Genomic DNA, 17,012 nt, shown 5'->3' with positions numbered 1-17,012 from the left:
TTTTACTGTCTTCTATTGTGCCTCTTTAAATGACTTGGTTAGTTTGAGAATATTCTGTTCAAGCTCTCATTTTCTTTCCTCTGCATGATTTAATTTGTTACTGAAACATTCTGCTGGGTTTACAAACTCCTTTAATACAAATCTCCTCCATTAAAGGAGATTCAATTCTTTAATCTGTTTTATATCTTTCCAATTTTGTCCAGATACTCAGTGACTTTTTCCCCCTATAATTTTGTTAACTTATTGAAATTTTTTTGGACTTCTTTTTTTTTAATTAATTATTTATTTATTTATTTATTTTTATTAAATAATAGCTGTGTACATTAATGTGATCATGGGGCACCATACACTACTTTCATAGACCGTTTGACACATTTTCATCACACTGGTTAACATAGCCTTCCTGGAATTTTCTTAATTATTGTGCTAAGACATTTACATTCCACATTTACTAAGTTTCACATATACCCTTGTAAGATGCACCACAGATGTAATCCCACCAATCCCCCTCCCTCTGCCCACCACCCCCTCCCTCCCCTCCCTTTCCCTCTTCCCCCTATTCATAGGTTGTAACTGGGTTATAGCTTTCATGTGAAAGCCATAAATTAGTTTCATAGTAGGGCTGTACATTGGATACTTTTTCTTCCATATTTGAGATACTTTACTAAGAAGAATATTTTCCACCTCCATCCACATAAACATTAAAGAGGTAAAGTCTCTATCTTTCTTTAAGGCTGCATAATATTCCATGGTGTACATATACCACAATTTATTAATCCATTCGTGGATCAACGGGCACTTGGGTTTTTTCCACGATTTAGCAATTATGAATAGGGCTGCAATAGACATTCTGGTACAAGTATCTTTGCTATGGTGTGATTTTTGGTCTTCTGGGTATATGCCTAGTAGAGGAATTATAGGATTGAATGGCAGATCTATCTTTAGAACTCTAAGTGTTCTCCAAAAATCTTTCCAAAAGGAATGTATTAATTTGCATTCCCACCAGCAGTGTAGAAGTGTTCCCTTTTCTCCACATCCATGCCAACATCTCTGGTCTTGGGATTTTGTGATATGGTCTAATCTTACTAGAGTTAGATGATATCTCAGCGTAGTTTTGATTTGCATTTCTCTGATGATTAAAGATAATGAGCATTTTTTCATATGTCTGTAGGCTGCACACCTGTCTTCTTCAGAGAAGTTTCTCCTCAAATCCCTTGCCCAGCCTGCGATGGGATCACTTGTTCTTTTTTTGGTTATACATTTGAGTTCTCTATGGACTCTGGTTATTAAACCTTTGTTGGAGACATAACCTGCAAATATCTTCTCACATTCTGAGGGCTGTTTGCTAGCTTTCCTTAATGTGTTCTTGGCTGTGCAGAAGCTTTTCAGTTTGATCAGGTCTCAATAGTGTATTTTTTAAACTGCTTCAATTGCCTGGGGGGTCCTCCTCATAAAATATTCACCCAGACCGATTGCTTCAAGGGTTTTCCCTGCACTCTCTTCTAGTATTTTTATAGTTTCATGCCTTAAGTTTAAATCTTTAATCCAATGAGAGTCGATATTAGTTAATGGTGAAAATTGTGGGTCCAGTTTCAGTCTTCTACAGGTTGCCAGCTAGTTCACCCAGCACCATTTGTTAAATAGGGAATCTTTTCCCCACTGAATGTTTTTAATTGGCTTGTCAAAGATTAAATAACAGTAAGTAGCTGGATTCATCTCTTGGTTCTCTATTCTGTTCCAGACATCTACTTCTCTGTTTTTGGTCCAGTTCCATGCTGTTTTGATCACTATTGATTTGTAGTATGGTCTGAGATCTGGTAATGTGATTCCTTTTTTTTTTTTCATTTCTGAGTAAGGTCTTGGCTATTCGAGGTTTTTTATGATTTTATATGAAACGAAGTATTGTTTTTTCAAGCTCTTTAAAGTACGATAGTGGAGCTTTAATAGGGATTGCGTTAAAATTATATATTGCTTTGAGAAGTATGGACATTTTAACAATGTTGATTCTTCCCAGCCATGTGCATGGTATGTTTTTCCATTTGTTAACATTTTCAGCTATTTCTTTTCTTAGAGCTTCGTAGTTCTCTTTATAGAGATCTTTCACGTTTTTTGTTAGATAAACTCCCAAATATTTCATCTTCTTTGGCTGTACTGTGAATGGAATAGAGTCCTTAACTGTTTTTTCAACTTGACTATTGTTGGTATATATAAAGGCTACCGATTTATGAATGTTGATTTTGTAACCTGAGACATTGCTATATTCCTTGATCACTTCTAAAAGTTTTGTAGTAGAATATCTAGAGTTTTCCGGATATACAATCATATCATCTGTGAAGAGCGAACATTTGATCTCTTCAGACCCTATATGGATACCATTGATCACCTTTTCTTCCCTAATTGCAGTGGCTAAAACTTACATTACAATGTTAAAGAGCAATGGAGACAATGGCAGCCTTGTTTGGTTCCTGATCTGAGTGGAAATGATTTCGATGTACCTCCATTCAATATGATATTGGCTGTGGGTTTGCTGTAGATGGCCTCTATTAGTTTGAGAAATGTCCCTTCTATACCGATTTTCTTAAGTGTTCTGATCATGAAGGGATGCTGGATGTTATCGAAAGCTTTTTCTTCATTGATTGAGAGAATCACGTGGTCTTTGTTTTTTAATTTGTTTATGTGCTGAATTATACTTATAGATTTACAGATGTTGAACCAGCCTTGAGATTCTGGGATAAAACCGACTTGGTCATGATGTATAATTTGTTTGATGTGTTGCTGGATTCTGTTTGTTAGAATCTTGTTGAATATTTTTGCATCTATCTTCATTAGTGATACTGGTCTATAATTTCCTTTCTTGTTGGGTCTTTTCCTGGTTTTGCGATCAGGGTGATGTTTGCTTCATAGAACTGTTGGGTAGTCTTCCTTCTTGTTCTACCTTTTGGAACAGGTTGAGTAATATAGGTACTAATTCCTCTTTAAAGGTTTGGCAGAATTCTGATGTGAAACCATCTGGTCCTGGGCTTTTCTTTGTAGAGAGGTTTTGTATGGTTGATGCTATTTCCGAACTTGCTATGGGCCAGTTCAAGATTTCCACTTGATTCTGGCTAAGTCTTGGAAGGTTTTGTGCTTTCAAGTATTGGTCAATTTCCTTCAGATTTTCATATTTCTGAGAATAAAGTTTCTTGTAGTATTCATTGAGGATTTTTTGAATTTCTGAGGGGTCTGTAGTTATTTCGTCTTTGTCATTTCTGATTGATGAGATTAAAGATTTTACTCTTTTTTTCCTGATTAGGTTAGCCAAAGATTTATCTATTTTATTGTTCTTTTCAAAAAACCAACTTTTTGATTTATTGATCTGTTGTATAATTCTTTTGTTTCCAATTTCATTTAATTCTGCTCTAATTTTGTTAATTTCTTTTCTTCTACTTGGTTTGGGGTTGGAATGTTCTTCCTTTTCTAGTTGCTTGAGATGTCCCATTAAGTTGTTAACTTCCTCTCTTTCTGTTCTCTTGAGGAAGGCTTGCAGTGGTATAAACTTAGGTTCTGATCATTCGTGTCTTAATTGTCAGTTTGTTTCAGAAATTTGTCAATTTCCTTCTTTATCTCATCTCTGACCCAGCTATCATTCACCGTAATGTTATTTAACTTCCATATTTTTGTATGAGTTTGCAGATTCCTGTTGTTACTGAACTCAACTTTTATTCCATGGTGGTTCGAGAAGATGCAAGGAATAATTTCTATTCCTTTAAATTTAGTGAGGTTAGACTTGTGACCTAAGATGTGGTCAATTTTGTAGTATGTTCTGTGGGCTGATGACAAATATGTGTATTCAGTTTTCTTGGGATGAAATGTTCTGTAGATGTCTGCTAAATCCAAATGTTGAATGGTTAGGTTTAAATCTAAAATTTCTTTGCTCAACTTCTTATTGGAGGATCTATTCAACACTGCCAAAGAAGTGTTGAAATCTCCGACTATTATGGAGCTAGAGGAAATCAAGTTGCTCATGTCTGTTAGAGTTTCTCTTATAAATTGAGGTGCATTCTGGTTGGGTGCATAGATATTAATAATTGAAATCTCATCATATTGAGTATCATCCTTAACAAATATGAAGTGACCATTCTTATCCTTCTTTACTTTTGTTGGTTTAAAGCCTATTGTATCTGCAAATAGAATTGCAACACTTGCATTTTTTGATTACCATTTGCCTGAAATATGGATGACCATCCTTTCACCCTGAGTCTATACTTTGCTTTTAAGGTAAAATGTGACTCTTGTATGCAACAAATATCTGGCCTGAGTTGTATCCAATCAGGTAACCTATGCCTCTTTAGAGGACAGTTTAAGCCATTCACATTAACTGAAAATATTGATAAGTCTGATAAAATTTTGGGTATCGAATTTTTCAAAAATCCAGTGGACATTTTTAATCCTTTCGCCATTGTGAATGGAGTTTGGAGTTGGAGTTTGATCAAAAGTTTCTGAGTGTGTTTACTTTTGTGGTGGAGGATTGTGTTGGTCATTATGGAGGATAGGTCTGAGAATGTTCTGAAGAGCTGGTTTGGTTATGGGAAATTTCTTCAGCATATGAATGTCATTAAAATATTTAATTTCTCCATCACAAATTAAACTCAGTTTAGCTGGATACAGGATTTGGGATTGAAAGTTATTTTGTTTTAGGAGATTAAACTTCGATGACGACCCTCTTCTGGCTTGAAAGTTTCAGCAGAGAGGTCTGCAGTCTTTCTAATAGTCTTCCCTTTGTAGATAATGGCTTTCTTTCGTCTGGCTGCTTTAAGAATTTTCTCCTTCATATCAACTTTAGTGAAGTTGATTATGATATGCCTGGGTGATGTCTTATTGGCATTGAGTCATGTTGCGGTTCTGAAACTATCTGCTATCTGTATTTCAGAATCTTTATGCATGTCTGGAGAATTCTCTTTCATAATTTCATGGAGAAGGGCCTCTGTGCCTAGCGAGGCGACTTCACTGGTTTCAGGGACTCCAATGAGTCAAATGTTAGCCTTCTTTGAATTATCCCAGATCTCTATGAGAGAATTTTCTGTTTTTGCTCTCCATTTCTCTTCCTCTTTGAGAGTTTGAGAGCATTCAAAGGCTTTGTCTTCAATGTCCTTTCAGAGATCCTTTCTTCTGCTCACTCCACTGTTACTGAGAGATTCTACTGTATTTTTCAGATCTTTGAGGGCTGCTAATTCTTGCTTCAGTGTGTCTAAGTCTTTGGTGGTTTTGTCTTTAAATTTTTTGAATTCCTGAGACAACTTTTGAATTTCTCCTCGAATTCCTAATTCCGACTTTTGAATTGCTGCTGAAATTTCTAATTCCATATTTTCCTCCAGTTTATTAATCTTGTTTGCAATCCAAATTCTGAATTCGATTTCTGACATCTCACCAGTTGTTTATGAATGGGATCTTCAATTACATCTGCCATATGTTTCCTTGGGGGGGGTTGATCTATTCTGGTTATTCATATTACCAGAATTTTTCCACTGATTCCGCCCCATGGTTGTTTTTCTTTCTTTTATTTTTCCCCTGGGGCTTCGTCAAAGGGCCCGTACAGTGTTGTGGCCTGAGAAACTGGGGCCCTGCTTGGTTTGGTGTGCCTAAGTGGTTCTGTCTTATTTTCAGCTGTTTTCTGTTCGACCCTGGTGAAACAGATACTCTGGATTGAAGTCTAAGCTGTTGAGAAATATCAGCAATTAGGTCACCCCACCCACCACATGCAATAATTGAAAAAAGAAAATCAAACCTCCCTACAACTGCGCACCCAGGGCACCACCTGGGTTTTCTCAGGTGATTGACTCAGTTCAAAAGGTCCAAATCAATTGTCTCAGTCTCCACCTGTCTCAGGTGAGAGAGTTTAAGAGGTCTCTGGGAACTGGATCACAAGGGTCTGGTGACTACTCTGATGTGGCTTGCTTGCTCCAGTGCTGCGTGGAGTCAGGAGGAGCCACCCAGCCAATAGATCAGTCTGGGAAGTTTGATGCCTCCTTCCCCACCATGCACCACTGTCACACCCAGTCACTGATAGCCCTGCAGTTGGCTGACCCTGATGCCTGTAGTGAACCAATACTCCAGAATTTTGCACCTGCCTGAATCACAAGGAATTCTGCCAGGCCTCTCTCTAGCAGGAGGAGGTGAGGCCTGACAGCCTCAGGTGCTTGATTAAGGTTGGGTGGTGTTCACTCAGGTCCAGTCCCACCCTGTTTAATGCTACTGACAAAACAGAACAGAAAAACTTTGTGGTTCCCCTGCAGAAGAGAAGCTGATTTGAGTTCCAAATCAGCTTGTCTTTGCTCCTGCAGGTTTGTATTTGGTTAGCTGTCAGTTCTGTCCTACTGCCTTCCTTTGTCTATAGTCAGACGATCCCCTGAGGGCCAGGTGCATTTTAGGCTCAGTAAAGTGGTCCTCTGGGTCAGCCACACCCTGGGAGTTTCCCCGGTTTGCAAGCCAATGCTGCCTCAGGCAAATCCTTTACTCACAGTCTTTGGTTGCCCAGGGAGACAGGGGGTGTGGCTTCAGAATATTGGGGGTGAGCTATATTACTGCTAAAAGAGGGCTGCTGTTTTATGACTCAGGGAACCGCTGCTCTGGTGTGGTTCCCTCTAAGCCTACAGTCCTCTTTTTGCTTCTGAACCCCAGAGTCTGCACCGACTGGCTGCAGCCCAGGCACTGTCTACACCCCTTGAGCAATCACCCAAGAGTCTGGACTCCTGAGGGATAGGCCTCTAGGTTCCAGAGTGAGAGTGGAGGGGAGCACTGGGAGCTCAGTGTCTCAGGTAGATAACACATACTGTTTTACACAGTTTTATGCCTGGCCATATTGTCGCCAAAAGATGGCTGCCTCACTGTGCTTCAGGAAACCACTGCTCTGGTGCAGTTCCCTCTCAGCCGACTGTCCTCTCCTCGTTCCCATGCCTCAGAGCCAGCACTTACCAGCTGCAGCCCAGGCACTGTCCACACCCCCTGAGAAATCACCCAAGAGTCTGGATTCCTGGGGGACAGGCCTCCAGTCCTCTGAGTGAGAGTGGAGGGGAGCGCCGGGAGCTCAGGGTTGCAGGCAGAGAACATATACAGTTTTACACAGTTCTATGCCTGGCCGTATTGTCGCCAAAATATGGCTGCCACACTGTGCCTCAGGGAGCCACCACTCAGGTTTGGTTCTCTCTCAGGTGACTGTCCTCTCCTCACTCCCATGCCCCAGATTCAGCGCTGACCAGCTGCAGTCCAGGCACTGTCCACACTCCTTGAGAAATCACCCAAAAATCCGAACTCCTGGGAGACAGGCCTCCAGACCCCAGAGTGAGAGTGGAGGGGAGTGCTGGGAGCTCAGAGTTTCAGGTAGAGAACATACACAGTTCTACACAGTTTTATGCCTGGCAGGAAAACACCATGGCATCCTAGTAGGGGAGGTAGGTCCACTTTTTAGAGGGTCTCCCCTGTGGAGTGGAGTGTGAGGACCTTTGAACTCTGCCTGATTGTTTGTGGGGCATTCCAAGCTGTTCTCATGGGGGAAGGGACTGCCATCCACTTGGTGATGGATTTTGTACCTCTTGTTTGTGAGCTTGTGGTCACAGCTCACCCAGCAGGATTGACGTGCATTCTTCAACCTTCTCTCTTAGTGCAGCTCAAATCCAGGTTACTCGCTAAATTTTTGTCCTTTAACTCTCCTTCTAGACGGGAGCCTCTCTTGTCAATGTTGAGTCTCCATATTCACCAACGTGGGTATCTCCCCATGGACATGGATTGTTTTTGAGTTTCAGCCATGTTTTGTAGTTTTCCTCTGGACTTCTTTTTGCTGGTTTTCAACTTTTTTTTTTTTCCAATTCTGTTCGTCTTATTTGCCATCAATATTCTGTATTCAATTTCTGTCATTTCAACAATTTTGTTATGGCTGGATTTTTTTGCAGTTACTCCATTGTGATTTCCTAGGGGAGTGTTCTTCTTTGATTTTTCATGTTGCCAGTATTCTTTTGTGGGTTTCTCCTCATGTGTGGTGCTTTCTTTCTTTCTTTTTTTTTTTTTTAACTCTAGGTCATAGGATTAAGATGGCCCCATGTTCTTTATTATTATTATTTTTTTCTGCTCCTGGTGTCCTATGCTGCTGCTTTGTGCCTTTATAGTTCTGTCTCTTAGTACAGTGATCTAAGTGGCAATGACTTCCTGTACTTCTCCCCACTTTTCCTGGGAGAGGCAGCTGAGAGGCTGCATTCAGTCTGCCATCTTGGAATCTGTTTCAAAAATTAATGTACTGAGTTGTGTTGTTAATGTCTTTAGATTTTTTGCTCAATCCAGGAAATGCCAGACATCACAACCAGAATGGTTGAGGAAGTATAATTAATAGCAGATTTCCTCTCAACCCATGAATATTCTTATAAATAGAGTGACCTTCTCTGTGTACTGGTTTTATCCAAAGAACAAAAACTTCTCATATCTTCATGACAAAAGGATTACAAGAGATAGTTTTGGAACTTGGAGTGAGTGCCCACAAAAGCTAAGCTTGTACCCTTCCATAGAATTTGGAAAATAGGGCCATTTTTGAAGCATTTGAATTTGTTGAGACATTTTTTTTGTGGCCTCAGATATAATCAGCCATGGACAATGCCCCATGTTCTGATGAGAAGAATATTTAGTTAGTAGTTTTTGAGTAGAATGTTCTGTAAAATATATGTTAGTTTCATTTATTCTAGGGTACATTTAAATCCAGTGTTTCCTTATTTCCAGCTCTGTTTGGGGAGGGGGGTGTTGAAGACACCAACAATTGCATTGCTACTGTTTATCTTTTTGCTTAGATCTAGTAGAATTTTCTGTATCAATCTGAGAGATCCTATGTTAGGTGAATATACATTTAGTATTGTTATATCTTGTGGTTGAATTGAGCCCTCTGCCATTATCAAATGAGCACCTTTTTCTTTTTCCTTTTTGATTTAGAGTCAATTTTATCTGATAGGAGAATAACTACACCTCTCCTTTTGTTTCCATTTGCATGGAATATTCCTTTTTATCCTTTCACCTTGAATTTCTTTGAGTCTTTGTGGTTTATATGTGTTTAATGGAGACAGCAGATATGTTTGTTTTGTTTTTTCCTTGATCCAGTCAGCCTATATCTTATGAGTGAAGCATTCAGATTGTAACTTTGAGTAATGGAATAATATATATGACACCATTCTTTTTATGATGTTGGGTATTACTTTATTGCTTTGTTTTCCATCTTGTGCTATTGTGTCATGGGAGTTGTGAGTTTTAGGTTTCTTTGGGTGATTTTATACTAGTATTGATTGTGATAATTCATGTATAATACAGTTCTGAGTAATTCCTGTAGGGCAAATATAGCCTTGAAAATTTTCTCAGTATTTGGTTGTATGGAAATTCCTTTTTTCCTCTTTTATTTACAAAACTTAGTTTCACAGGATACAAGATTCTCGGCTGGTCATTGTTATGTTTAAGAATACTGAAGATAGGGTCTCAGTTCCTTCTGGCTTATAGGATCTCCACTGAGTAGTCTCTAGGTTTGTGCAGTTGCAGTATCATAGTCAATGAGGTTTAACTGAGGTGAGATTATTGCTCATCCACAGAGTAGTCTGCTATTAGATGGGTTTTCCTTTTTAAGTTAGTTGTTGCTTTCATCTTGCAGCTTGTAGAATTTTTTTCTTTATTTTGAATTTGTGTATTTGATTTTTGTATGTATTTGAGATGTCTTATTTGCTATGGATCTTCCTGGTGTTTGATGACCATCTTGTATCTGGATGGTTGAATCTCTGTCAATATGTGTTTGAAAGGCCTTTTTCTCAATAATCTCAATAATTCCCTTGAATAGTTTTCCCATTGCTTCCCCCCTCCTCCTTCTTTCTCAGGGATACTTACAATTTATATAATAGTTTGCTTTGCATAGTCCCTTATTTCTCTGAATGATTGCTCAGTCTTCTTTATCCTGTTTTCTGCATCTTTAAATGTGAAGGTTAGCTTAGGAGTGTAGTGTTAAAGCTCCAAGATTCTTCTGCCTGCTTTAGCATGTTGGTAAAGTTTTATGCTGCATGTTGAAAATCTCTAAATGATTCTTTAATTTTTTTTAAGTTCTGTTATGTCATTTCTTATGATGTTTGGCTCTTTAGTAATTTTTTAAATTGGGGTATTGTAATACTTTGGGGGCTTCTTTTTGTTTATTTTCAACTTTCTCTTCAATTCTATTTATCTTATATACCATCCATATTCTTAATTACATATTGGACATTTTGAGAATTTCCTTTTGGTTAGTTCCACTACTGTGGATTCATTATAATACCTTTGGTGTGAAACTGTTTTACTGTTTCATGTTGTCAGGGTTACTTTGCTTATTTCTTCTCATCTATATCCATTCTGTCAGCTCAGGGCTGGTAGATTTGCAGGGCACTTGTTCTTCTTTGCTGGAAACTCTCCTAATTAGGGAGAACAAGTGGTGGTTCCTAGATGGTGCTTTTATTTCCTACTCTGATATGTTGTTCAAGAATGGGAGGGGCAGGTCCACTGATAGCCTGTATTGAAGGTATTCTGTTTTGTCCTATTCCTCTGTGATTGTCACAGTTTAAGTCAGTGCTGCATGATTTTTGTGTGGAGTGGTGGATTCTTCCCCAGAGAGTTTTTAAAGCTTAAGTTGTGGGCTGGGTAAGACCCTCTCCATGGAGGCTGAGATTATGGGGGATTTCTGTGCCCAGGGTCTCCCTGCAGAGATGACAGTGGCAGCTGGGTGAAGCTATCTAGGCAGTGGTCATGGATGTCTTGGCTGTGGGCATTTTCTTGACCCAGGTTCAGTTGTAATGGGATCTCAAGTTGGGGGGAATACCTTGTGGAATGTTGGACCTTAGGGCAGTTCAGTGGGGACAACGCACAGCACTGGAATCTCAAGGCTGGAGTCACTGACCCCACAGGAACACTGGAGCCACAGAAGCAGAGCCTTGGGTCCTGGGGGCAGCCAGGAACCAACAGCTGCTGTGAGGCCCTTATGGATGGAACCACAGGCCCATGCCCAACAGAAGCCTCAGAACTGGTGTTGCATCCTGGAGATAGGGAAGTAACTGCATGGGTGGGGCTGTAGGATCAAACCACATCATGGGAACCATGCAGGCGGAGCCACGAGGATTGGGGTAGGCTTCAACAGTGCAAAAATTGCAGAGGTGCAGCTGCACAGGTGAGGAGAAGTTCCAGAAGCATAGGCATTGCAGAGGATATCTCTGGAAGCTCAGGAACCATAGATCTAAAGCTATGCAAGGTAAGCAGCAGCACGGGGGTTGAAGGAGATGGGATTAGGGGTTGGGGCTGCCAAGCAGCCAAGGTTCTACTTCTACTCTGGTTTCACTGAGATATTCACCATAAGCCTTCTCTGGTACCTGAGTTGCCTCTCTTCTCAGAGCCCAAATTTGGACTCTAATACCCAATGGGCAACTGAAGCCAAATGTGACACTGGAGCTTAGAGATAGAGAAAGTTATATTCAATTCAGTAAAAGGAAGAAGTTGGGAGAGAAAAATGTCTCAGGTTCATCTTTCAAAAGAGATGAAGTGGAGATATTTTGGCTAGTAGGTAATGAAGGGAATTTCAGAGAACTATGAGTGAAGTCTGTGTTTCTTCAGTCTGAGATAACATGTTGAGCAACCAGCCTTCTCAGAATCAGCACCTGACTTCCTGAAAGGCATTCATTTCTTCTACAAGGCAAACTCAAATATTTTTCTTGTGACTCTGAAGTTGTCCCCTCCTGCTTAACAGACAATATACCAGCAGTTGATTATTTCTGTGAGAATAAGGAATGTTGGGGAGGAAGCGAGAGGTTACAAAGTGCATACAAACAAGAGCCTAGTCAGAATTCACATTATGTTGGTCACTAAAAATGCTGGGGTATGAAAATCTCAAGAGGCCTGGGTATAGCGTCATTTTAAAATACTCAGTTTGCCAAGCAGTCACATTTCAGGGTATAGGAACTCCCTGGGTTATGAACAACATAGGTTCTGTAGGTTTGTTCTTAAGTTGAATTTGTATGTAAGTCAAAACAGGAACATTTTCCTATTATCTGTAATAACCTCTATTCATAAGTGCAAGTCATACCTCGGTTGGGTATTTATAAGCTGGGGACTTTCTGTAATAGCCTCTGTTCCTAAATGTGAGTTACATGTAAATTGAATGTTTGTAACTCAGGGACTGCCTGTATTTAATTGAAAAATTAAAAAAATTTTCACAACTATCCAATTAATCCTTGAGCTTCGTTAATTTGCTAGAGTGACTCACAGAACTCGGGAAACACTGACTCAAGTTTACTATAAAGAATGTTACCAAGGATACAAATAAGCAGTCACATGAAAAGATAAAGGGGCAAGGTCTGGAAGGGTTCTAAGTGCAGGAGCTTCTGTTCTTAAGGAGTTGGGGTGTGCCACCCTCCTGGGCACACAAATGAGTTCTTGGTTACCTTCCAGTAAGTCTCAACTTCAATTGTCCAGAAGTTTTCTATATCCCATGCTCTTGGGCTTTTCATGGAGACTTAATTAGCTAGGCATGATTGACCCACAGGCAACTGTGTAGAAATGTGATTATACAAGAAGGATATGATAGACTGAGTGGGGAAAGCCAGCAGGCCCTGTCTGTTCAGATTATTCTTGGCCTGTCTGTGTAATATTCCTTCCTCCAGGAAATGGGGCAGGTCCCCTTCTGAAATAAGGAGCTTATGACCTATAATCAGACAAGGCAGGTCAAAGAATTTCTTTATGACCATAAGTGGGAAAAGGTTAGAGAATATTTTTAGTTTCTAAGACCTGCTTTGGGAAGAAAAAAGAGCAAGTGAACAAATGGCAGGAGAAAGTCAGAGAGATTCTGTTTTCTGAGGCCCAAAGCATCCCAAGAGCTATGGGAGTGATGATCCAGGAACCATGGATGAAAACTGATATGTAACTATGATATCACACCATTCCTTCCTGTTTATTCCCTCAAGGACAGCATGGCCACAATGACCACAGAGTCTCCCATTTACCTTCAGCAAAGGAAGTAACTGACTGTCAAAAGGCACCTCCTGACACTTTTTGAGAACCCTTAAACCTTCCCAGTGCCCTTGTCAGAGCTCCAGTCACATCTTTATTTCTCAAGCTATAGATGAGGGGGTTCAGCAAGGGTGTGAGGATGGTGTAAAACATGGAGAGGACTTTGTCTTGGGCAGGCGTGTGGTAAGAGTGAGGTAACATGTAGGTATACATGGCAGCCCCATAGAACAAGGTCACCACAGTCATGTGAGATGAACAGGTGGCAAATGCCTTCCTCCTCCCCTCCACTGAGCTCATGTGGTGGACTGTCATTAGGATTCGGGCATAGGAAGCAATCACCACAGAGAAAGGAATCAGCAGCATCAAAACACAACAAGCGTACATCACTGTCTCATAGAGAGCTGTGTCTGCACACGCCAATTTCAGAACTGCAGGTGCCTCACAGAAGAAATGGTTAATCTCCCGGGAATTGCAGAAAGGAAAGCTCATGGTGATGGGGGTTAGGAGGAAGCCATCCAAAGAGCCCCCAAACCAGGAACCTGCTATGATCATCCAACAGACCCGGCGGCTCATGATGGCAGGGTATCTCAGTGGGTTGCAGATGGCCACATAGCGGTCATAGGCCATGAGGCCCAGAAGGAAGAATTCAGCCCCAACAAGGGTGAGGTAAAGAAAGTGTTGAGCTGTGCACCCCACAAAGGAAATGATCCTTTGACCCAGCACATAATCGATCAGCATCTTGGGCACAATGGTGGAGATGTACATCATGTCAATGAAGGAGAGGTGGCTGAGTAGAAAGTACATGGGTGTGTGGAGGTGCAAATCGGTTTGGATCAGGAAGATCATGACTCCATTGGCCATCAGTGCAGTGAAGAAGATGACAGTGATGATGGCAAAAAGAAAGCCTGAAGTTTCCTTTCTGTTAAACAGCCCTATGAAAGTGAAGTCAGTAGAGGGTGTGCTATTCCCTTCCATTGATCCTGTAATGGTGCTGATACCACCTAGAATCTTCCAGACAAAATGATGACTTTCCAGAGAATAACAGCAAACAAATTAATTGTTAAGAAGCAAGCAAACCTGTAAAAGTTGGAATTAAAAATTTAAGAATATTGTTCATAACACTTTGGAACTTTGTCATGAAATTTATCTTTTCTAGAATGTTTTTATATAAACTAGATAATTATTAATCAATAATTCTTTAAATATATTCTTTGAATACATTAAATTGTTTAAATATGATGCAAGATGATGTCAGCAGATGCTGTTGTACTATAATGATATACACAGCATCACCTAAGGTTACACACCAGTTACAGGTATACAGCAGTTAAACACACCATAGTCATGTATGTGTGTGTGTGTGTGTGTGTGTGTGTGTGTGTGTGTGTAGGTATACTTCCTTAGTTCCTCTAAATATTTAAAAAATATGAGCATTTGAATCGATTTTACAGAAAAACATTACTATTGAGAATAAAGGTGATGACATTGTGGGAGTTCACTTGGTGCCAATGTCATGCTAACAAGTGATTATATCTATTGACTCATTGATCTTTACATCAAACATAGGAAGTAAGGACCTATAAAATCCTTTCACTCATGACAGACTTGAGAGCAACATGTCAATGGTCACATGCTCTGTCAGCAGGAGGAGTGTTTGGACCAGGCAGTCTAGATTCATTCTGTGTTCTTCTTCACAGTGAGGAGCAACAGCAGACATTCACTGTCCTTATACAAAAGGTGCTAGTCACATGAGTCTCCTAAGTAATTTTCAATATATGTAGTCATTAACATGACCAGGGAAAATTAGTCATAATTGAGAATAGGTCATATAAATTATTATCATCAGGACTGCTACTTTTTAAGAGTGCAAACTATGTTTTTCTTGTGGTTTTTTGCAAATTTTGGAATATTTGGTGCTAGATTTTACAGGTCTTCCTGATACCATGTAGAATGTCATCATTGCTAACAGCTAACAGTATGTCTCATTTTTCTCTTGCCTTTTCCAGTTTTCATTAATGGGTCCTATTAAGATATGTGTCTGAAGAAAAATACTGCCTATTTTATGAAATAGTCTAAATATTAGTAGTATTGCAACTGCTTCCACACTGTCCACATTGTGGGTTTAACTTTTATCATGCCTTAAACCTCCAGGGACAAAGGGAAAATGATGTGCTGCTTTACAAAGTCAGAAAGCCTCTCCTGCTTTCTCGCTTTCTGTCTAGACTCTCTGCTCCATATGTGTATGTGTGTGAGCATATGGTAAGGTAGCCCTATAGTACTAGCAATACAAAGGTAAGTTCTAAAGACTATTCAATTTTGCAGCTGTTCTGAACATACTTTCCAATTTGCACATAAAAATTCAAATTTGTCAGAGATCAAACCCTTCTCAGTATGACATATGACTTTAAATAAAACATTTGGTTAAATTTATTATTTGCCCTTTTGCTATGAGGGACTTAATGAGAAGGACCTAACATGTTGAATTTTTACTGGCTCAGATTATATCACTTTTCCATGGTTTAGTAAGCATGGAAATAATCAGAAAACATCTGGATTGATTCTCTGACTTTATATAAGAATTTGCTTCTGAAATGATGTGGTAGATATAAAGTAGAACAAAATTTATAATTAGACGAACTGAATTCTTTTCCTGGTCATAAAATCAATTAATTCCATGACTCTGGATTTTCTTTCCAAATTTTTCTGAGCTTCAGTATCTATGTTGATTACGAAAATAAAACACTAAGGTTTTCTTTAAGAATCAAATAATAAATTTATAGTTACAGGCAAACATAGTTTATCCAATGCCAATGTAGGCAAGTAAAATGCCCATGTTATATACATACATGAAGATTCAAAATTATTGGTAAGTGTGGGAGAATCTACAATCTCTCATTTAAGCAATCTATGTTTTTGACTAAATTCTATGAATTAGAATCGTAAGTACCTCCTAATCTTCAGGTCAGTAAACTCAGGAACTCCCAGTGATAATATCTCAGCAGCTTAATTCTGTATATTTTCTACCAAATATTCCTCAAGTCTCTGAATAGTGAGTGCATTTCAATTAAGCTTGCAGAAAATCTAAATGTCTTTGAAGAGAAGAGATATAGTTGGCCTGAAAAATATAAGAATATTAGAAAAAAGTAATTGGATAAGATAAACATGACTTATTGGATAGAATTTCAGGCTTACTTAAATTATTTTTTGTTACATAATAACACACAAGAAAAATTAATGCATTTATTTTACCCTGACATTTGTAAATCTTTTTTCTTATTTTATAAGGGGTACATGCTTTGGTTGAGTAGGGATAGCGGCAAATTTCTTCCTCCTACATCACTACAATTTGAAGTTAGGATACAATTATTGCCCAGGTCTATGATGATTGTTAAACCCATCCTTTAAATCAAGTGACAATAGAATGTCTAAGTTCTAAGGTTCGGCCTTTGCCTACTTCTATATGCTACTGGGGAAGTTTCTGACAAATAAAAGAGAAGGCTCTTGCTCCTTCAATGAAAAAGCCTTGTGCTAGGAAGCTCTGTGCTAGCTTGGAGTAATGTTTCTCAGGCAGCTTTTTTCCTGGCCCTCTGAATCTGTTCAGAAGCAGTTTTCTTCCTTTTCGACATGTAACACTTCGTAATGTCCATATGAGTACAAGGTCTTTCATTTTTTCTCTATGTCAGGCTATGATTCCCCAATTCTTCTATCCATTCATCTATGTTATTTTTTGACAAAATTTCCAAGTTCCAGTTATTTACTTGGGATGGTCATTGCAATGCCTATTTTGAAATGTAATATATTAATTTCAACAGATCACTATTAGTGTGATTTTTCCAGTAAATAATACACTGGAAATATCATTTTTCTGTTTCACATCATGCTTTTGACTCACAATATATACATTAAAACTCACAATTGTATTTTTTATGTAAGAGGTTCTCAAGACAGGAGAATATAGAATTGTGCAATTGTGAAACTAAATACAAAAACATATGTCGCTA

General features: G+C 39.1%; 1 protein-coding gene across 1 annotated transcript; it reads right to left on the bottom strand.

Moving 5' to 3' along the window:
• Window positions 1-13,029: 13,029 nt before the first annotated feature.
• LOC128572987 (olfactory receptor 2T1) lies at window positions 13,030-14,031 on the bottom strand. Its single transcript, XM_053573175.1, has one exon. It carries the CDS (start codon window positions 13,984-13,986, stop codon window positions 13,030-13,032), a length of 957 nt encoding a protein of 318 aa, XP_053429150.1. The 5' UTR covers window positions 13,987-14,031.
• Between the last annotated feature and the right edge of the window lie 2,981 nt (window positions 14,032-17,012).

The sequence above is a fragment of the Nycticebus coucang genome, chromosome 20 (assembly GCF_027406575.1).
Source record: "Nycticebus coucang isolate mNycCou1 chromosome 20, mNycCou1.pri, whole genome shotgun sequence".
NCBI classification, from domain to species: Eukaryota; Metazoa; Chordata; class Mammalia; order Primates; family Lorisidae; genus Nycticebus; species Nycticebus coucang.
Note: the sequence above shows the minus strand (reverse complement) of the source record. Positions and strands in the feature narration are given on the sequence as shown.

Excerpts from the sequence above, each read along its gene's own strand:
- LOC128572987 (XM_053573175.1), bottom strand. The coding sequence starts at position 13,986 with ATGGAAGGGAATAGCACACCCTCTACTGACTTCACTTTCATAGGGCTG.